The sequence below is a fragment of the Portunus trituberculatus genome, chromosome 15 (genome assembly GCF_017591435.1).
Source record: "Portunus trituberculatus isolate SZX2019 chromosome 15, ASM1759143v1, whole genome shotgun sequence".
Lineage (NCBI taxonomy): Eukaryota > Metazoa > Arthropoda > Malacostraca > Decapoda > Portunidae > Portunus > Portunus trituberculatus.
The window spans coordinates 5,140,346-5,164,766 of NC_059269.1; the positions used below are offsets into that span (position 1 = coordinate 5,140,346).

Consider the following 24,421-nt stretch of genomic DNA (forward strand, 5'->3'; position numbering starts at 1 on the left):
ACAACATCTGTGAGGGGAGAATGTGTTCTGCTTGTCCTAACCTTCAGTTGCACCATGGCGCCTCCGGAGAAGAAGGATGAACTCACCTGGATGCATGTACTTGTACGTGTCTTTCTTAATTCTACAACACATCCCATCGAATATGCCAAAGTTCTCATTCAGGTAAGGTCAACCGATTATCCGTATTGGTATTATCTGTAACACCGCATACCTAACAGAAGCATGCATTGTGTTTAAGTGACTACGGAGGAAATTTATTATCTGTATTCCTTCCTTTTCTGCAGATAACTTAAATAATTGAATCGCGGTGTAGCTTTGACATAGAGCAAGGTCAAATAGATAATTGCATACCAGAGTACAGGGAATACTTTCACCATTATATGCGTACACATTCGACAGAAAGGAAGTACCCGGTGTTAACAAGTAAGGTTTGTTCCGGCGTAACCATTCATTTCCTTCCTGCTGAGTTGTTAGTGCCTTTTTATACGTATGCATTGGTTAATAGACGTACGCATTGATCTGTGTTTATTTTTAGATTCCTTTCTACTAGTGACAAATCTGTAGCTAGCAATACTTTTCTTAATAATCCTTTTATCTCTTTGCAAAGTTACAACAGGCTTGAAAACTATTGGGAAAGTAAGATTCTGTGGTGAGGAAAGCAAATACCTAATAATTGCGGGAAGGGGCGTTGCCCTCCCCCAACCTCCCACCTCCCCCTGTGAATATCCCATCAGTCATAGTAACTGTTGTGTCTCTCTTTCTTGGCATCGCGCCAGTGAGGGGCATATCTATATTAAACAAACATCGACCCTATCTAGAGAAGGGGGGGTAGGTCTTCATCCCTTGGAGTTGCTTATGGTGGGTCTAAAATCTTTCTTTCAGTCTTTAGCTATGCAAATGAAACTAACTACTTTAGTCCAATATCAGCCATGTAACATTGAAAAACATTTCAAAATTATTACTAACCCCTTATCAGAACATTTAGAGAATCCCCTTCAAACATGTGGTAATTAGATACCAATGATATGTAGTGACAGGAAATAGAATGATGTTCAGTGTACTGTAGAAGAGGGATAATTGTCTGTAAGGTTGTATGGAGTTGATAGATGAAGGAATTAAGTTTTTGAGGCATTGAACAATACTAACCTTGCTCTCCCCAAATCCAAAATTTTTAGAGAAATTAGAAATCAGGCATTCTGTGGCTTTTCTTTCTGATCTGTTTACCTCCTAGAGTTTGTTATCTCTGAAAAGACATTGAGAAGTGTAGTTTGATATCATCAGCATGAGAGCAGGTAGGACAAGACATCTGGTGTATGTAGATCATTGATAAATAATAGGAAGAGAGTGGGTGATAGGACAAAACTCTGTGGAGAATTACTATAATGGATTTAAGAGAAGAACAGTGACTATCTATTGGCAGCAATAGAACAATCAGAAAGAAAATTTGAGATGAGATTGTAGACTAGTTTATAAGCCATAAGAGGGTATTTTGGAGATCAAAGCATTGTACCAGACTCTATCAAAATTTTTTGGTATGTCTGAGGTAATAGCAAAAGTTTCACCAAAATTTTTTCAGATAAAAGATTGTGAAGTGATGGGTGTTTTAGAATCTTCCTGTTGATGATAAATAATAATAATAATAAAAAAAAAATAGCTAAGCAGGAGATTAAAACAATAGAATAGTTGTTTGAATTAATAAAACGGTCACCCATTTTAGGAACAAGTTGAGTGCAGGTAAACTACCAGCAAGAAGGAAAGGTAGAAGTTCATAGGCAGAGTTGGAAGAGTTTGGCCAGGCAAAATGCAAGCAAAGAGGCACGATTTTGGATAACAATAGGAGGGATCCCATCGGGTCCATAAACCTTCCAAAGACTTTTAGGTCAATTTCTGTGTTTCTGTGAGTGCCCAAGGGGAATAACGCAATTCATTTCAAATTTCTTTATAGTATTGTCTTTGTGTTGTACTATAAAAAATATAGGAAATTAAAAGTGTTAAGTTTAGACCACATTGTTGTATATGAAAATAGGTAGGTGAAAAATCCATGGAAGATGCCATAATGTCAAGGCCACTCTATTTAGAAGACAAATTAATATCCTTTTCTCAAAAGTGTTGGGTCATGAGAAACCTTAAAGACACAATGACAGGGAAAATTTCTGAGACTTGAATTGAAAGTTGACCAACTATTTTATAGTATTAAGTTGAGTACAAATATTGCCAGATGTGTCAATAGTAGGTCCTTAAGTTTTGTCATGATTGAAGTTATTTATTTATTTATCTATATTTATTTATTTTTTTTTTTTCTTTTATAGTTGGGTCATGAGCCTCTGAAGCCCTACAAATCAAGAACAGTATTTGGGAGAGAGGCTTTCTACTACCCCAGTGTTTTCAGCTATAGTAAGTGTTACTTCATCAATGTCTTTAAGGGTTCAAAATATTTTGTCAAAAATTCTGATTTATAAACTTCTGGAATCAGGTGGCTTTCAAGTGCTAACATCATCTATGATTTATTTAAATTTTCATCCCAGTAAGATACAGGAGCAATATGTAAAATGATTATGCAACTTTATATTTATATTGTAAGATTGTTAAGCAATGTATTTTGAACTTAGAATATGTGCAGATAATTTCAGTTTGCAATCGTTTTGATTTCTTTGCAGAAGTTATTTTATTATTTTTATTTATTTTCTAAACATGACTTCAATTTTGTTGACTAGAGCATAACCCCATCTTTAATGATTATCACTGGATTTTTTCTTTATATATATATATATATATATATATATATATATATATATATATATATATATATATATATATATATATACAGGTAACTCGATTTACGCGATAGATGCATTCCAAGAGGCATCACGTATTTCAAAATTTGCATACAACAAACATGTAATTCTCATAAGAAACAATACATAATAGGAGGGGTTGGGGGATGTGGTCCAAAAAAATTCGTACAAAATTCTCAATTTATTTGGCTAAATTAACATGTTTTTATTATTTACCATTCTAAACACTAGAAGTGTATTTGAAGTAAAGGAAAAAGCAAGAAATAATAAGAGAAAACAACAAAACAAAGAATACATAAACAACACTCACTGCGTCATTGCCTTCACCACTCACACCAAAGCCAGTCACCATCTTCCTCTGAGCTTTTCCACTTTATCAAAAATCCACTTATCAAAAATAACCCAACATGCAGAAGGAGATGAAGGACGTTTTGGGGCCATCTTGGTGAATTATAGGCAGATTGAAGAGATTCCGTCTGTACTCAGTGCTGCAAACTGCAAATGAGGCATGAGAAGAGGAAAGAGCAGCGGAGCTCCCACCTATCGGCCAGCTGCGAAACTCTCTGGCGCGCAGTTTGAAATTGTGTTTAGCGTTCAGTTTGATAATGAGGTTGGGCCAAATCACATATAAGCTAACCGATTGCGCAAATTAAATTAATTATAATACGGTAATACTCTGCTTAACGAACGTTCGTCTAACGAATTTCCAGTTTAACGCACTATATAAAGTTAGACCAAAAAGTCCGCATAACGTACAACCACATCTGTTTTAGCAAATTTTCTGGGTTTAAATTTGCCGGGTGAGGAACCGAACGCGGCAGCTTTGCTGTGATTGGCTGGCTCCCTGCCTCTGTCTCTAGCGTGTAGCCACTAAACTCTTGTACCACCCATGGCCCAATTCACCATATATTGTATTATACAGTGCAATATATTATTCATCTTAGCATTTTACACCACTTGATATTGTGTGCAAATTGTTAATGAGAATTATTCCATTAGTTGTGAATAAATTGTGTCGTACTTTACAAATAGTGGTGTTCCATGTCTAAACGTTTATCTGACATTGACTCAAAGCTGTAAACCCCTCATTCACTGTAACTTGGTTGAATATATACTGGAAATACAATGTGCTCTATGTTTGCGCTTTTAAGGGTGTAAATCCTTATTTGAAGTGGAACTGTGAATGTTTGAACATGTGTATTACTGTTATACCTCGCCGAACACAAATTCGCTGAACATGAATTGGTAAAATATACCATAATTCGCCGAGCACGACTTTGACTCACGATTGCACGATTTGGTCTCCATTTGAATCTCCCACTGGTCCTGGTGGATGCACTTGACCTTCCCTCCCATGCGTCTTGGACTCGCCCCGGGTCTGGCGGTAGCACGCTGCCTTGCGCCACTCTCGCTCTCCTTGTCGTGCTGTGTTGTGTGCAGACATGGTTCCCTTGCGCTCTCTTGATTTCATCTTAGCCATGGCCAGTCAGAGGCCCATCACTTCGTATTTCAAGCCCTCTCCAACCAGCAAATAAACTAAATAAGGTACTAGTACTGTAGTTAAATAAAATGTGTGTTTGGTACTTCATTTATTTATTTTTTTTTCAGTCTTTTTTGGTAAAAAAAAGTGTGTTTTTGGGAGGATCTGGGAACCTAATCCCTATTTTCCCATTGGGCCTATTATTCTCCCAACATGAATCTCGCCGTGCACGATGAGCTCAGGAACCTAACTCGTGTTGGGCGAGGTATGACTGTATTCCAACCTGCGATTCAACTGGGGTAGATAAGTCAGTGTGGCTGCAATAGGGTCAGCTGGAGCCGCAATGCCCATTGCCCGGTGTCCCAGTGTGTGCTGTTAAGTGATTACTTGCAGTGTTGTTTATAGTAGATGTCATATATTCGAAGACCCAGACACATGAATTGGAAACATGAATTCTCATGTTTCCATTGTATTGTCATTTTCTTCACTAAAAAATTTGGGATACTTGGTTATTAATGGTACAAGTACATATATATAATTTTTTTTTTTTACCCATTTGGTATGTTGGAGACCAACCCAGAACACATCCCCCCTATTTCCATTATTTCCTATGGGAAAATTATGTCTGCTTAACGAATTTTTACTCTACAAACAGCTTCGACACCCCTTATCCTGTTCGTTAAGTGGAGTATTGCTGTATTTTTTCGGTCGCGTAATAACAAAAACATAAATTAAACACGTGTAAATCGAGTTACCTGTATGTATATATATATATATATATATATATATATATATATATATATATATATATATATATATATATATATATATATATATATATATATATATATATATATATATATATATATATATATATATATATATATATATATATATATATATATATATATATATATATATATATATATACATATACAGGCAAGCCCCGTTTAACGAAGGGGTTACGTTCCTAAAAACACTTCGTTAAGCGAAATTTCATTAAGCGAACCGATTATAACAAGTTTAACCCCTGACTTGAACTTCCACTGAGAGTAAGCAAAACGAGAGTGCATCATAGTACGGTGAAAGGTTTAATGAAAGTAAAAATTATGAAGTTAATTTAATTTAAGTCATTATAATGTACACTAATGTATGTATGTACGTAGCTTTATAATGTTGATGATCTTAAATTTATGAAGGGAGGGAGAGTGAAACGGGAAAGACACTAACCGGTAACCTGTAGAATGTAAACAAAGGGTGCATCATGGTACTGCATACAAAACTTATGTACCACATTTCCACAAGGCTTTCCATTTTATCCATTGTAGAGTCATGAGTTCAGGTGGTTCTTTTAGCTTGCAAGGAAGATACAGTCTCACCAGCCTTTTTAATAGTCTGCTGACTTGAAAATAGTAGAGACAGTAGATGGAGTCAAGATGCTGGCCAGCAATGCTATAGTTTTCTCGCCTCTCGTGTCTGTGAATAATATCCAGCTTCACTTCGAGAGTAAGAGACTTCCTGGTCTTCTTAGGAATGCTAGGCCACATTGCAAGGAGTTTTGGTGGGAAGTTGAGCAAGTGAAGACGAGCTGCTGCTGACGCTGTTATGAGAGTGAGTGGTGCGTGTTGTCCATGAAAGGCTTGATCTTGATCTTGATTCTCCAGGTGTCCCAGGATTTCTCCTGAGGCAGGCCTTAGTATTTGTGGCTGCTAGTGTATTCAAAAGCTTGTCGGCTTGCGTGATACGGCGGGGCTTTCAAACTTGGAAAAAATTACCTGGATAAAACTTCGTTAAAGCAAGTTTGGTATTCGTTAAATGAGCAGATGGTAGTAAAATGAAACCTTCGTTGTAGCGAAATTTCGGTGTGAACGTTTGTTAAACGGGGGTTCACACAACGAAATTTCGCTACAACGAAGGTTTCATTTTACTACCATCTGCTCGTTTAACGAACACCAAACTCGCTTTAACGAAGTTTTATCCATGTAATTTTTTTCCAAATTTGAAAGCCCCACCATATCACGCAAGCTGACAGGCTTTTGAATACATCAGGAGCTGCTGGTACTAAGGCCTGCCTCAGGAAAAATCCTGGGACACCTATAGAAGAAAGATCAAGATCAAGATCAAGCCTCTCGTGGACAACACACGCAGCACTCACTCCCCAGTCAAAACATAACAGCCTCAGCAGCAGCTTGTCTTCCCTAGCTCAACTTACCACTAAAATGCCCTGCAATTGGCCTAGTGTCGTAAGAAGACCAGGAAGTCTCTTACTCTCCAAATGAAGCTAGATATTATTCACAGACACGAGAGAGGCCAGAAAACTATAGCAGTGCCGGCCACCATCTTGACTCCATATTATACTGTCTCTATTTTCAAGTCAGCAGACTCTATTAAGAAGGCTGGTGAGACCGTATCTTCCTTGCAAGCTAAAAGAACCACCTGAACTCGTGACTCTACAATGGATAAATGGAAAGCCTTGTGGAAATGTGGTACATAAGCTTTGTATGCAGTACAATGATGCGCACTTTGTTTACATTCCACAGGTTGCCGGTTAGTGTCTTTCCCGTTAAACGGGGGTTGCCTGTATATATATATATATATATATATATATATATATATATATATATATATATATATATATATATATATATATATATACACACACACACACACACACACACACACACACACACACACATACATACAGACACACACACACACACACACACACACACACACACACACACACACACACACACACACACACACACAGTGTTCCCTCCCTTCATAAAGTTAAGATCATCAACATTATAAAAGTTGCATACATACATACATTAGTGTACATTATAATGACTTAAATTAAACTACCTAAATGTTTAACTTCATAATTTTTACTTTCATTAAAACTTTTACTGTACTATGATGCACTCTCGCTTTGCTTACTCTCAATGGAAGTTCAAATCAGGGGTTAAACTTGTTATAATCGGTTCGTTTAACGAAGTTTTGCTTAACAAAGTGTTTTTTTAGGAACGTAACCCCTTCGTTAAACGGGGGTTGCCTGTATATGTATATATATATATATATATATATATATATATATATATATATATATATATATATATATATACACACACACACACACACACACAGTGTTCCCTCGCTATTTGTGGTTCGACTTTCATGGCTTCACTGTTTCGCGGTTTTTATACATACTCGTAGATACGTTCTGTGAATTTTTAGCTATATCACGGGGTCCGTGGCGTAACTTACAAATACTGTACGTACACTAATTCAGTAAGTTGGTGTGTAATAACGACAACAATGTACGTTACTATGTACGTAAAGCACTGTACATGTATTGTTCATATACATATACAGTGTTCCCTTGCCACTTCGCAGTTCGCGATGAAAATGAAAAAATACAACCATATTGCGGAAAAACACGTTGTTTCATGTTGATGCGTGAGAGAGAAGGTTTCCCAGCATGCCAAACAAAGAGGCGAGTTGACTTAGAGGCTTTGTACATACCCACGGGCACTCATACAAGGCGCGTGATTGGTTCCCGGCGCGGGATCAACCAATGAGAGTATGAGTGGATTTATCCCGTGAGCTGATTAACTGCGCATCATCGCAGCCTCACTTAACATCTTCCCTTGTATTCAAGGCCCATAGAATAGAAGGTCGACCTACGCACAGCTCTAAGGGGAAAAGGCGGAGGCTAGTGACGTCAGTGGGTTCACCAACAAGGAAGCTTGCTCCCGGGACGTGTCTTTCTTGCATGGAAACTTTACACTCGCCCTCTGCCCGCTGAGCAAATCATATTTACCTGCCACAGGCGACAAGTTTTGTAAAGGCTTCTCTGCACCCTCTACCTGCCAGGTCTCTCTCTCTCTCTCTCTCTCTCTCTCTCTCTCTCTCTCTCTCTCTCTCTCTCTCTCTCTCTCTCTCTCTCTCTCTCTCAACTGTCAGAGCATTCTATTTTCTCTCTTTGACCATTGTATCATTATCATATTTAATGATATCAATACTCTTGCTATTATTAATTATTATCATTATTATTACTATTATTAAACTTTTGCTTTTATTATTAACACTAATATAGTGTTGCTTTTTTCGTTATTATTATTATTATTATTTCATTTTTACGTTACATATATAACTGAAGCAATTTATATCTACACAAGTAACTGAATGGGGACCTCTCAATAACTAGACATCAGAAATTTACTAATGTAATAGACTACAGTGCAAAATTACCAGGAAAAAAAAATAATGGTTTTCATTTATTACATACTGCACATCGGCATTGTGACCGATATTGGCGCGGAACAGAGAGAGAGAGAGAGAGAAGCACATAAACACCTACCAGACAGCTTCCTAACTGAACCAATGTCCCTGCTCTGACCACTTATGAACCCGTTGACGTCATGGATGCGCATATCAGACACATTTTGAACGCCTCGTAGGTCGACCTTCTACTCCATGGGCCTTGGTTGTATCTTGCCAGTCTCGTCCATGCTGTTGACTGTCTCACATACTGTATCTTAGTGTTGTGTTCGCTATAACTTTTTTTTGCTTAAGTAGCGATTCATTAAGCCCTTACAATGCCGCCTAAGCGCTGTGCCCCTGCGAAAGCTTCCTCTAGTGAGCCCAAGAGGAAGAGGAAGATGATGACCATCAGTGAAAAAGTGAAACGTTTGGATATGATCAAAGAGGGCAGAAGAGGGTGAGTGTTACGTATCGTATGAGAGAGAGAGAGAGAGAGAGTAAATGTATAATTACTGTATAAGGTTTTATAATTAAACAGATTCAAGTAAAATACTGTATATGTAAAGTATAAATACTGCTTACATATTTTAAACATTCTGTTACCCACATACACATACACGAAAATTCTTTGGGGTGCAGAGGGACAAATCCTACTTTGCAGTTTTTCACCTTTCATGGGGGGTTCTGGTATCCATTAACTGCGATAAACGAAGGATCTATATATGTATATATGTATATATATATATATATATATATATATATATATATATATATATATATATATATATATATATATATACATATATATATATACTATTGAAGTCAACAGCGAGGTCTGCATTATTCTTTTTGTACAGCGTATTTTGTGTTTTTCGCACAAGGGTGCGTTCGTCCGGTTTTAGTTGGTAGAGTAGTGTGCCAAAGTCCATTTTCTCTAGACGTCTTTCGGTCTTGATCAGACCATCTTCAGGAGAGAAGTGAGTGCAACTAGTGAGGATGCGGGCTTATATGGGCGGTGGAAGCAGGTAGCCAGTCAGAGCGCGGATCAAGTTTCATCTGAAGCGGCCAATGAGCAGCCGGCTACAGCTCCGTGTGGCTGTCGCTGGGATGGTAACGATGATTCTGGCTGCTGTTGTATGTTGATGGTAGGTTTTTCTGAGTAGATATGTACTGCTTCCTTCATCTTGAGCAGTACATATCTACTCAGAAAAACCTACCATCAACATACAACAGCAGCCAGAATTATCGTTACCATCCCAGCGACAGCCACACGGAGCTGTAGCCGGCTGCTCATTGGCCGCTTCAGACGAAACTCGATCTACGCGACTACCTGCTTCCGCCACCCATATAAGCCCACATCCTCACTAGTTGCACTCACTTCTCTCCTGAAGATGGTCTGATCAAGACCGAAAGACGTCTAGAGAAAATGGACTTTGGCACACTACTCTAACAACTAAAACCAGAACGCCTTTGTGCGAAAAACACAAAATACGCTGTACAAAAAGAATAATGCAGACCTCGCTATTGACTTCAATAGTACATGCATTCAAAATGGTCTGCTCTTAAATATATATATATATATATATATATATATATATATATATATATATATATATATATATATATATATATATATATATATATATATATATATATATATATATATATATATATATATATATATATATATATATATATATATATATATATATATATATATATATATATATATATATATATATATATATATATATATATATATATATATATATATATATATATATATATATATATATATATATATATATATATATATATATATATATATATATATATATATATATATATATATATATATATATATATATATATATATATATATATATATATATATATATATATATATATATATATATATATATATATATATATATATATATATATATATATATATATATATATATATATATATATATATATATATATATATATATATATATATATATATATATATATATATATATATATATATATATATATATACATACATACATGCACACTAAGCCCCCGCACTTGGCGAATTAATTAGTCTGGCGAAACTACTGCCAAGCGCGAATTTCACTAAATACGAGTTCTGTATACCATATAAATTGCCTAAAAAATGTCATTGCCAAAGTTCCTCTTTTGATCCCTAAAATACCATCTTTCGAGTTGAAATAAAATCTTTTGCCTTCACATATTAGAACACATGTACAAAATAGACCAATAAACAATAAATAAACTTAATAAGACATGATATAAAGGCTGTAATTCTCGTTTTTCCACCTGTTTCCCTCTCTCACTTTCGTCCAATGTAACCTAACCCTTTTAGCTTACGTGTTGTCTTTCACCACGATATTTATGTTTCCACTCCTCTATTGCCTGCTATAATGGATATCATATCTTAGTATTCATATCCGCTCATGCCATGAGGATAACCTGGACTCCATGGCACTGAGTGATAGTGAATTACTAATGAAATACCGCGGTATTTCATTAGTAATTCAGTATCACTCAGTGCCACGGAGTCCAGGTTATCCTCATGGCATGAGCGGATATGAATACTAAGATATGATATCCATTATAGCAGGCAATAGAGGAGTGGAAACATAAATATCATGGTGAAAGACAACACGCAAGCTAAAAGGGTCACAAGAAGAAGAAGCAATGGCCGAGTCGCTGCAAGTCTCTGCCTCATCTGTGGCCGATCAAATCTCTGCTTTATTTTTTGGTATTCCATGTAAGATTTCACTTTATGCATTACAAAACAATCCTTTCTTGCAGGCAAGGTTTGTAAAAAGCTAATAGAAATGTTGTTTTGTGAACATAAATGCATATACGTGTAAGACAGTAACACCACCTGGGGAGGTGGTGTTACCAGCAGCCTGAGAGCAACCTCATAGCAACCTCGTTACTGTCCCTCCAAGCATTCGTGGATGCCATTTCATGGCAGGAGGTTGCTCTGACGTTGTTAAAAAATCTTGGATCCAGCTCCCGCTCTTCTCTTGCCTCATGTGCAGTCTGCCAGCACTGAGTACAGATGGAATCTCTTCAATCTGCCTATAATTCACCAAGATGGCCCCAAAACGTCCTTCATTTTCTGCATGTGGGGTTATTTTTGATAGTGGATTTTTGATAAAGTGGTAAAGCTCAGAGGAAGATGGTGACTGACTGTGGTGTGAGTGGTGAAGGCAGTGACACAGTGAGTGTTTTGTTTGCGTATTCTTTGTTTTATTGTTTTATTGTATTATTTTTTGCTTTCTCGTTATTTTTTGCTTTTTCCTTTACTTTAAATACACTTCTAGTATTTAGAATGGTAAATAATAAAAACATGTTAATTTAGCCAAATAAATAGAGTATTTTGTACAAATTTTGGGGGGACCACATCCCTCAACCCCCCCCATTATCTATTGTTTCTTATGAGAATTACATGTTTGTTTTATGCGAATTTTGATATACGCGATGCCTTTTGGAATGCATCTATCGTGTAAATTGAGAGTTACCTGTACATTCCACAGGTTGCCAGCTAGCGTATTTTCCGCTCCACTCTCCCTCCCTTCATGAATTTAAAATCATCAACATTATAAAGTTACATACATACATTAGTGTACATTATAATGACTTAGTCTTAAATTAAACTGCTTAAATGTTTAACTTCATAATTTTTAGTTTCATTAAACCTTTCACTGTACTGTGATGCACTCTTGCTTTGTTTACTCTCAATGGAAGCTCGTCAGGGGTTAAACTTGGTATAATTGGTTCGCTTAACGAAAATTCACTTAACGAAGGGTTTTTAGGAACATAACCCCTTCGTTAAGCAGGGGTTGCCTCTATTTTGTTTCAGTATTATCGGTAATACTGGTATCAGAATGGGACAGTGGTGGCAGTGGGGAGGGAAATGCCAGAGCTATATTTACAACCATGTGTGTGGCTGTTCGATTATCAGATATTTTCACCACTAATAAGCCTTTGGTGTTAATGTAAGTTTGTAAATAAAAAACTACAGACAGAATGCACGAGAAAGTTATTCTGAAGACTACAGCAACATAACTGGCGGAGGAGGGAGGGAGAGGCCATGGAGCCTTTGTTTACAACCATGTGTGTGGATGTTTGACTATCAGGTATTTTTTTTAGTATTAAATAGAATTTTTGCATTCAAGTATTAAAAAGTTGGATTATTAAGACGTTCAAGTATTCAATCTCCACTATATATATATATATATATATATATATATATGTACATACATATACAGTAATACTCCGCTTAACGAACGTTCGTTTAACGAATTTTCGGTTTAACGCACTATATAAAGTTAGACCAAAAATCCGCATAACGTACAACCACATCCGTTTTAGTGAATTTTCTGGGTTTGAATTTGCCGGGTGAGGGACGCGGTAGTTTTATTGTAATTGGCTGGCTCCTGGAGCTGGATCCAAGATTCTTTAACAACGTCAGAGCAACCTCTTGCAGCGAAATGGCATCCATGAACGCTTGGAGGGACGGTGACAAGGTTGCTTTCAGGTTGCTCTGAGGTTGCTGGGAACACCAGGTGGTGTTACTGTCGTATATATGCATTTATGTTCACAAAACAACATTTCTATTAGCTTTTTACAAACCTTGCCCCCAAGAAAGGATTGTTTTGTAATGCATAAAGTGAAATCTTACATGGAATACCAAAAAATAAAGCAGAGATGAGATGAGCCACAGATGAAGAGGACTCGCGGCCACTTGGCCACTTCTTCTTCTTGTGACCCTTTTGCTTGCGTGTTGTCTTTCATCATTATGTTTATGTTTTCACTCCTCTATTGCCTGCTATAATGGATATCATATCTTAGTATTCATATATGCACATGCCACAAGGATAGCCTTGACTCCGTGGCAGTGAGTGATAGTGAATTACTAATGAAGTATGGCGGTATTTCATTAATAATTCACTGTCACTCAGTGCCATGGAGTCGAGGTTATCCTCGTGGCATGAGCGTATATGAATACTAAGATATGATATCCATTATAGCAGGCAATAGAGGAGTGGAAACAAATATCATGGGGAAAGACAATACGCAGGCTAAAAGGGTCACAAGAAGAAGAAGCAGAAGTGGCCGAGTTGTTGTGAGTCTCCCACTTCGTCTGTGGCTGATCTCATCTCTGCTTTGTTTTTTTGGTATTCCATGTAAGATTTCACTTTATGCATTACAAAACAATCTTTTCTTGGGGGCAAGGTTTGTAAAAAGCTAACAGAAATGTTGTTTTATGAACATAAATGCGAGAATGTGAGAGAACTTGTACGTAGCTCCTTTAACTTCTAATGACTCATATAACATCATAAAAGTAGTGGTAAACCGGTGGCCCAATGTGCTGCCAAACGTATATATTATTTTTTTTTTTAACCCATGTGGTATGTTGGGGACCAGCCCAGAACACATCCCCCCTATTTCCATTATTTTCTATGGGAAAATTACGTCCGCTTAACGAATTTTCGCTCTACGAATAGCTTTGACACCCCCTGTCCTGTTCGTTAAGCAGAGTATTACTGTATATATATATATATATATATATATATATATATATATATATATATATATATATATATATATATAACTTGAAAAACAAGGCGTCTATAGCGTACACGGTACAGCGGTACAGGAGGGAGAAGATCCACGAAAGGACGGTTATCTTCATTATATCCACTTCACAACGTTTCGGGAAAGTACATATCCCATCTTCAGGTATAAAAAGGCACTGTAAAACCACACGTAAAACGTTAAAAAAAAAAAAAAAATGACCAGACGCAGTGGTCCTGCTACTTGTTCCTCCAACAGGTAAGTGGGGAGGGAGACTGGCTTACCAGTATTTATAGGCACCTACTCACTAGATGGCAAAATCTGATTGGTTCACTAAGAATTTCCTATCCAATACAAAATATAGTACAAAATTCTAATCTGTCATAGCTAATGCAAAATAAAAGAAAGTTTAAAGGTATGATGTACAACAGTTAGTCTATTACAGAAATATTTTAGCCTGAACGAAACACTCAATGCTGATTGGTTGAAACAAAGTACACATATATGAACCTGTGACTCCTAACTATGCTATAATGACACTATCTCACCAAGTTAAAAAATATTAAGAGAAAATCAATAATTTGGTAGCTAATTCTGTACCATTTAACTCTGGCTTCTCTTTTACAATAAATAAAGATTCTACTATCCTAAGGTCTGAGTTACAATATGCCCTATACTTTATGTTGAAGTCCTGATCAGTAAATGCATGATTACATTGTAATGCGTGTTCTCTTATATTTGAGAAACTAGGCTCAGTGATACGAGCATTTGTTCTATACGATACTCCCAAGTGCTCAGAAATTGAATTTTAGGTTCCGACAGGTGGAACCAATATACCGTGACATACAGTCCGGACATCTAAAACAATATACAATTTTTGAGCACAAAGGAGTAGGAATAGCATCTTTAAATTTAAATAGAGAACCTATGGTATTTTTATTAACAAAAATAAATCTAAAATCAACACTCGGAACATGTTTCTTGAGTAAATGAGACATTGTATTGCGTAAATGGTAACTAAATTGTCCTGAGAAGGGTAATGTAATGTATCTAACTTCTTTGGTTTTATCCTCCACAAAATTGTCAGTAACAAATTTATTGGTGATAAACTTCTTAATTTGTTTCTCTATTAGGTCTTTGGGATAACCATTAATATGAAAGTAATGTCTTAGTCTTTCAAGTTCATTATGGAACAAGGGCCAAGTACTACAAATATTGTATGCTCTATGTAGTAACATTTTGATGGAATTTATCTTGAAAAGGGAAGGAACAAATGACTCAAAATTTAAGCCCTAACCCGTATAAGTTTCCTTCCTGAAAACGTCTGTGGAAAGAGATCCACTATTCTTCTTTAACAACCTCAGAGCAACCTCCTGCTGCGAAATGGCTTCCATGAACGCTTGGAGGGACGGTGACGAGGTTGCTCTGAGGTTGCTGGGAACACCACCTCTGGAGGTGGTGTTACTGTCTTATATATGCATTTATGTTCACAAAACAACATTTTTATTAGCTTTTTACAAACCTTGCCCCCAAGAAAGGATTGTTTTGTAATGCATAAAGTGAAATCTTACATGGAATATCAAAAAATAAAGCAGTGATGAGATCGGCCACAGACAACGGAGACTCCAGCAACCTGGCCTCCTCTTCTTGTGACCTTTATAGGTTGGCTTGTTGTCTCACCACGATATTAAATTTGTTTCCACTCCTCTATTGGCTGCTATAATGGATATCATATCTAAGTATTCATATACGCTCATGCCATGAGGATAACCAGGACTCCGTGGCAGTGAGTGATAGTGAATTACTAATGAAATACCACGGTAAAATGAAACCTTCGTTGTAGTGAAATTTCGTTGTGTGAACCTTCGTTAAGCGGGGGTTGCCTGTACATGTATATTTTTTTTTCCCCTTTTAACTTTCGCTATATCCTCTTAAATATAACAGGGTCTTGTATGTTCGGTATGATTAGTTTGGGCAAATTATTGACGTGCCAAATGATATGGTAATACTTTGATGTGAAGATGCTGCATAATTCTTTATAGACTAAATTGGCATATGTATGCTGAAACTTTCAGTGCATTATGTAATTCTTTCACTAAAATTTCTTTGACATGTTATGACCATATTAAAGAAAATTAATCAATAATAGAGACATTATATAGATGATGAAGTACTGTAATTACTTTAATGCTTCAAATACAGGGGATTATCAGGTAATGCATATGCAGTACATGTATAGCTAATACAGTGACTTATGAATATGGGGTGTAAATATTCTAAATGCTGGCATAATAAAAATTATGTGCTCTGTCTTGACTGCATTTACTGGTAATTGATTATAAATGTGTTGTTTACCCATACCGACATCATTGTTGTGTTCGTTCCGTTTCACTTACTAGATTTGGCTCATAATGACACCTCTCAAGATTAAATTAAGCTGAATTGTTGTCAATTTTATACCAGTGAGGAGATCCAGTACAAGTTAAATATGATGCTTGACTTAAAGAAAAAGACTTGTTGGGAGCATTTTGAGTGAAGTATATATGAGTATAAGAGCTGCATCATTGGACAAGATGACTGCTTCATAGTATGATAGATTCTTTGTTGCAGTTCTTGAAAGTGGGCAGCATATTGCTGTGCCAGGTGATAGATGTATAGTAATGCTATGAGATTTTGATTGGATGATTGATTACAACAATCTCAAATAGGTGTGAGTTTAGCAATGCATATGTAGTTAAATATCTATTTCCTTATTTTTAATTTCAGTTGTACACATCAAGAATCGTGATGGATTCTTTGGTTGCTACCGTGGACTGGGAGCAAAGCTCACAGCCAACATTGTTAGTGGGATTGCTTTCCAGAGAGTTACTGAGAGCATCAAATTCCAGGTAAATTGCTAATTACTTGTGTAACCATAATATATCAATCATCACTTAGGTTGAATGATAAATAAATAAAATAATTTGTGTTAATTCCTATATCTTTAGATCAAAATAATGTAATACTATGTACTACCAAGTATAAAGTTAAATTTCTTAGAATTTACTTTCTCTTTCTTATGATTATGATTTGTGTCAATAGACTGAGGCATTTTACTTCATCTTGCTCTGGAGTACATTGTGCTCTTTACAATCACAGCAACAACAGCCTGTCAACTGGAACCTCACCTATTAATATATTTTTTTTTTTTTATTTATTTTTTTTTATCACTGAGTGGAGAGCTTTCAAGTTCTCAACATTAAACCTGAGCTGGTCTTTGAATGTGATTTCTTTCCCTGTGCCAGGAGTTTGATGATGACGTGATTGAAGTTGAAAACCTCACCATTAAGGAGAGGACACAGAGATTCCTCCAGAACACTTCTCGGGAGACTGCTGGCAGGGCAGCTGCTATCTTAGTGTCACAGCCTTTCCATGTCATTGCTGTACGGTGCATGGCTGAATTTGTTGGAGAGGAAGGAAAATACACGTAAGTTACATACATATCTTATGACTTAGGATAGGATGTTGTACCCACACATCCACCACAATGTAGCCTATTCTTGTTACTTTAGCAAGCCTATCCATAGGAAGAAGAATGCATTGTTCTTTATTTTCTGTTTGTCATAAGAAAGAATGAAAGGAGATGGAGCCGGAGCATTGGGTTTCCCTTCTCTACATTTTTCTTTTCGTTTCCTTATTCTCTCTCTCTCTCTCTCTCTCTCTCTCTCTCTCTCTCTCTCTCTCTCTCTCTCTCTCTCTCTCTCTCTCTCTCTCTCTCTCTCTCAAATAATAAATGTATTTTGCTAATTCTCCACTGTATACACATACTTTCTTTATTTCATTAACAACTAAAAAAGCTTTCAAACTCTTATATTTATACCTGATGCTTTATAGTAGTATTTTATCTCTTAATTTCTCATATCTTTTGTAGTGCAGTTTGATGAGTTCACTGCACCTCACTCTTGTTTCCTGCCCTTTGAGTTGATATCAGTGTTATTGCTGTCATTGACTCCTCTGATCATGGTTCCTTAAACATTATGGTTCACAATCATGTTTGCTCATTTGGGGGGACCATGCTTTGGCCTATATCAGTTTTATGATTTTCTCCTGATGCTTTATATGGATTTTCATAATAAATATGATAATAATAATAATAATAATAATAAAGATAATATTGCATGCACTTTTTTTTTTAATTATCCAATGTTGATCAGAATATCCCATGATGTTCATTTCTTACTTATGCAATGTTAGTACTACTAATGTAACGTTATATGTTGCAGAGGAATATTTACTGCCGTGGGGATCATCTATAAGGAACAAGGAGTTAAGGGATTCTTCTGTGGGTTGATTCCTCGGCTGCTGTGTGACCTGACTGCCCTGTGGCTTGGCAAAACACTTGCTCACATAATCAACAACTATTTATTGGAAGATCGAGATTTAAAGCAATATGTGTCTGCATCAATGAATGTAAGTAATGTGACAGCTCTTCTTGGTTGGCATCTAGTATATTTATTTTCAAAAAATTTTATTGGGTTTTGTATATATGATATTCATTAACAATGTTTTAGTTATTATTCTTTTTACATAAGGTAATTGATCATTTTAAACCAAGACTCTCTCTCTCTCTCTCTCTCTCTCTCTCTCTCTCTCTCTCTCTCTCTCTCTCTCTCTCTCTCTCTCTCTCTCTCTCTCTCTCTCTCTCTCTCTCTCAATATAAACACACACATATAAAAAATATATATATATATATATATATATATATATATATATATATATATATATATATATGAACAAACACTACATTGAATACTTTATATAAATAGTAAAATTATTCATTATTCATGAGAGCCATCAACCTGCCAAAAAATAGGTATATATATATATATATATATATATATATATATATATATATATATATATATATATATATATTACCTATTTTTGGCAGGTTGATGGCTCTCTCATGAATAATGAATAATTTTACTATTTATATAAAGTATTCAATGTAGTGTTTGTTCATTCAACAGCACTAAAACATTAAACAATAAGTATTGTATTGTTTTGAATTTTCAATTTAATGCATATAATTCATGGAGTTAATGTCACTGATTTTGGCACCATAAATTTGATGAGAGTAAATTAAATTTGTTGGTCATCTTAAAAAGAAATCAGGAATATAGAGATCAATCAATAAGTGAGAACATCAATTAGCTATCACTGACAGTGTTACCATGTTCATGTGTTCTCTAGTCACAGAATTAATAGATCAGAATTGGGGATACAGGTTCTGTTTTCTCTTCAAGTTCAGTTATCAATGGCATCAGCAAATTTTATTTTATTATTATTATTATTTTTTATTTATTTTTACATTGCAAGTAAAATATACCAAAATCATCCATCAGTATGCACAACAATGTTCACTTTCTATACTTCACATATAATTATGATTTGGTGATGTAATACAAATCAACTTTACTTTAGTAGATTTTTTTGTGTTGCAGCGTAATTAATGTTATCTTCCTGTGCTTCCATACAGGTATATGAACTACAAACATGACAGTAACAGAAAATTTTATGAAATTATCACACGAAACCACTTGAACTCAAATAAGTTTTCTTTAATAGAGTTATGGATTAAATCCATCATGCCTTTCTCAGGGACATACTTTACAAAAAATATTTTCTAAATTCTAACTACTGCATTATATATTATTATTTACAGTTTTTGGCATCTGCCATGACTTATCCCCTCCAAGTAGTTGCAAACTGCATGGCAGTGTCTGGCAGTGGGTGAGTATTATTTTGTTATACAGTATTTTGATATTGCTTTGAAATATATGCATTTTTATTTGAACTCTTAGCAGTTTTTTTAAGAGAAAGAAATTTATAAAATATATACGAGTTTTACAGTTAAATAAGAGTAACATCTTTCATAATGTCATCAACTATAATTTATGATTACATGCTAAGAAATTAAAGAGTCAAGTTCCTCATACCTACAAGTTTGATTTCCAAAGGTTGAGAAACAAAAGGCACATCTTTGTCAATATTGCAACCTCATTGTTAACTACTTAAATACAGTAATACTCCGCTTAACGAACGTTCGTCTAACGAATTTCCGGTTTAACGTACTATATAAAGTTAGACCAAAAAGTCCGCATAACATACAACCACATCTGTTTTAGCGAATTTTCTGGGTTTGAATTTGCTGGGTGAGGGACCGAACACAGCAGCTTCGCTGTGATTGGCTGGCTCCCCGCCTCTGTCTCTAGTGCTCCTGGGGCCAGATCCAAGAAGCTTGTTGTTGTCTATGTTGGTACAGACAACCTCCATAGCAACCTCCTGCTCACATACTAACCTTCATAAAATAGCATCCACAAAGATTTGTTGCTGTTGGCAGGTGGAGGTTGGTAGCCGGCCTAAAAGTGCTCATTGGCTGCCAGGAGCTGGATTCAAGAAACTTTAACAACGTCAGAGCAACCTCCTGCCGTGAAATGGCATCCATGAACGCTTGGAAGGACAGTAACGAGGTTGCTCTGAGGTTTTTTTTTTTTTTTTTTTTTTTTTTTTTTACATTACAAGGGCACTGGCCAAGGGAAAACAGTGTTGGAAAAAAAAAAATCCCGCTGGTTGCCAGGCCCTGTTGAGAGGAAAGTAGGAGAAAGAAAAAACAAAAAAATCTAAAAGGAGGGTCCAGTTAACGTAAGAGGTGTCTTGACACTCCTCTTTTGAAAGAGTTTAAGTCATAGGCAGGTGGAAATACAGACACAGGTAGAGAGTTCCAGAGTTTACCAGTGTAGGGAATGAAGGAGTGAAGATACTGGTTAACTCTTGCATTAGGAAGATGGACAGAATAGGGATGAGAAGAAGTAGAGAGTCTTGTGCAGCGAGGCCGCAGGAGGGGAAGGCAAGCAGTTAGCAAGTTCAGAAGAGCAGACAGCATGAAAACAGCGGTAGAAGACAGATAAAGATGCAACATTGCGGCGGTGACTTAAAGAATCAAGACAGTCAGTTAGAGGAGAAGAGTTGATAAGACGAAAAGCTTTAGATTCCACCTTGTTTAGTAAAGCTGTGTGTGGATCCCCCAGACATGAGAGCCATACTCCATACACGGGCGGATAAGGCCCTTGTACAGAGCAAGCAGCTGGGAGGAGAGAAAAATGGACGAAGACGCCACAGGACACCTAACTTCTTGGAAGCTGATTTAGCAAGAGTAGAGATGTGAAATTTCCAGTTTAGATTTTTAGTGAAGGATAGACCGAGTGTGTTTAATGTAGAGGAGAGGGAAGTTGAGTGTTATTGAAGAAGAGAGGATAGTTGTCTGGAAGGTTATGTCGAGTAGATAGTTGTAGAAATTGAGTTTTGAGGCATTGAACAAAACCAGGTTTTCTCTGCCCCAATCAGAAACAAGTGAAAGATCAGAAGTTAGGCGTCCTATAGCATCTCGCCTTGAGTCATTTAATTGTTGTTGGGTTGGGCGTCTGTTGAACGCTGTTGAATAATGCAAGGTGGTATCATCAGCATAGGAGTGGATAGGGCATTGAGTCAGATTTAGGAGATCATTGATGAATAATAGAAAGAGAGTGGGTGATAGGACAGAACCCTGTGGAACACCACTGTTGATAGTTTTAGGGAAGAACAGTGACCGTCTACTACAGCAGCAATAGAACGATCGGAAAGGAAACTGGAGATGAAGGTACAGAGAGAAGGATAGAATCCGTAGGAGGGTAGTTTAGAAATTAAAGATTTGTGCCAGACTCTATCGAAGGCTTTCGATATGTCAAGGCCGACAGCAAAGGTTTCACCGAAGTCCCTAAAAGAGGATGACCAAGATTCAGTTAGGAAAGTAAGAAGATCACCAGTAGATCTGCCTTTACGGAAACCATACTGGCAATCAGAGGTTGCAGGGAACACCACTTATCGAGGTGGTGTTACTGTCTTACATATGCATTTATGTTCACAAAACATTTCTATTAGCTTTTTACAAACCTTACCCCCAAGAAAGGATTGTTTTTATGCATAAAGTGAAATCTTACATGGAATACCAAAAAAATAAAGCAGAGATGAGATCAGCCACAGATGAGGCGGAGACTTGGCCGCTTCTTCTTCTTGTGACCCTTTTAGCTTGTATGTTGCTTTCACCATGATATTAAATTTATGTTTCCACTCCTCTATTGCCTACTATAATGTATATCGTATCTTAGTATTCATATACGCTCATGCCATTAGGATAACCTCGACTCCATGGCACTGAGTGATAGTGAATTACTAATATGATATCCATTATAGCAGGCAGTAGAGGAGTGGAAACATAAATTTAATATCATGGTGAAAGCAACACGCAAGCTAAAATGGTCACAAGAAGAAGCGGCTGAGTCGCCATAAGTCTCCGCCTCATCTGTGGCCGATCTCAGCTCTGCTTTATTTTTTGGTATTCCATGTAAGATTTCACTTTATGCATTACAAAACAATCCTTTCTTGGGGGCAAGGTTTGTAAAAAGTTAACAGAAATGTTGTTTTGTGAACATAAATGCTTATATAAGTGTTCCCAGCAACCTCATTACCGTCCCTCCAAGCGTTCATGGATGCCATTTCGCGGCAGGAGGTTGCTCTGACGTAGTTAAAGAATCTTGGATCCAGCTCCTGGTGCTGGTATTGGCTGCCTCTGTCTCACTCTTTCCCGTTTCGCAGTATGAAGAGGTTGACCTGTATTTCTGCTCTGCTTAACAATGTGTGTTTTCGCCGCTTAACATGTTACCCACATTAGTGCAATATGCTAGACTGCCTCACTGCGGCAAACTTTGATCCGCTCCTGCACAAATTACAGTGGAGCTATCAGTGAGAGAATTTGTACGTAGCTCCTCTAATTTCCAATGACTCATATGACATCATAAAAGTAGTGGTACACCGGTGGCCCAATACGCTGCGAAACATATATATAATTTTTTTCTAACCCATGTGGTATGTTGAGAACCAGCCCAGAATGCATCCCCCCCTATTTCCATTATTTCCTATGGGAAAATTACGTCCGCTATCCTGTTCGTTAAGCGAAGTATTGCTGTACATGCTCTAGGAATATGTGTGCATGCACGCATGCTTGCTCATGTACATATTGTAATGAGGTATTATTGATTCTTAAATAGTGATAGATGAATGGAATAGACTGAATGATTAGATTGTTAGGGCAAAGCCATTTTTCAAAATTCTAAAGTGACTGTCATGTGACGTTGGCAACCATGGAACGCCATCCTCCTATTTTCAGTCAGCAAAGCCATTATGGTTCCATAAAAATTAGAAATATTTTTGGATGAGTATAATAGATGTTTTTAAAAAAGGAAGGTATGTTTCATGTGGGGCTACTGCATGTATGCCTGAATTCAGTTTCAATCTTCATTTCTCTTATTTTCTATACTTACAGTTCCCCTTGTAGTAGTTGGAGGGCCTGGACCTCCAAACTATGAATGACAAGACTTTCTAAGTGTAAGCAATTCTTACTTTCCAGATTAGCTGCTGGTTCTCCACCAAATATGCCCATTTTCAGTGGCTGGATGGATTGTTACAGCCACTTGCGTCAAATTCGAGGACTGAAGCGAGGTTCTTCCATGTTGTGGCGGCCTTTCACAGGCCCCACCATGATGATGGGTGGTAGTTTGGAAATCCCATCCTCATCCATGTTCTCTACACCATCTGTCTCTTAAGACCACTAGTAGTCTTGGGATCTTTTCAAGTCATTTTAAGCTGCCAATATATTGGATGTTTGTGATTTGATATTGTATGATGTACATTGTTTGGGAACTTTACTTTTACAGCAGTTCATAGATCAAAGAAACTTTACTTTTACAGCAGTTCATAGATCAAAGAAACTTTGTATATATATATATATATTTCATTCACCTAATTTTACATATGAGACAATACCATGGCCTTGCAGCACTGGAATAATATTGAACATTTTCAGAAATGTATAAAAGTAGCAGTATCAAATCAACTGACTTCATATAGAACTTTTACAGCAATGGGAAATGAGAGTAACAAAGTAAGAGTGAAAATTTAGTCAGTGTTCTTTACGGAGTTCACAGTGCATGTTTTTTTAGGTACCGATTTGAAGTTATTAGATATGCTTTTCTTAGCAGTGCTAGATGGACTTCTGAAACCAATGGAATGCTTGTATATGTATTAGTATTAGGTAATACATATAGTAAGGCACCAAAGTGCATAATTACATGTACATACCAAATATGAAATAGTGTGATTGTAATGTACCAGTATCTGTATCAGTAAATGATAAATCTAGTGA

The 24,421-nt window shown here is 36.4% G+C and overlaps 1 protein-coding gene across 1 annotated transcript; it reads left to right on the plus strand.

Annotated features, from left to right (window-relative positions):
• The first annotated feature begins 5 nt into the window (after window positions 1-5).
• LOC123504189 (mitochondrial carrier homolog 2-like) lies at window positions 6-24,421 on the plus strand. Its single transcript, XM_045254535.1, has 7 exons — window positions 6-162; window positions 2,310-2,394; window positions 16,909-17,030; window positions 17,427-17,608; window positions 18,405-18,591; window positions 19,847-19,914; window positions 23,627-24,421. The coding sequence occupies exons 1-7, from the start codon at window positions 55-57 to the stop codon at window positions 23,820-23,822; spliced, it is 948 nt and encodes a 315-aa protein (XP_045110470.1). The 5' UTR covers window positions 6-54; the 3' UTR covers window positions 23,823-24,421.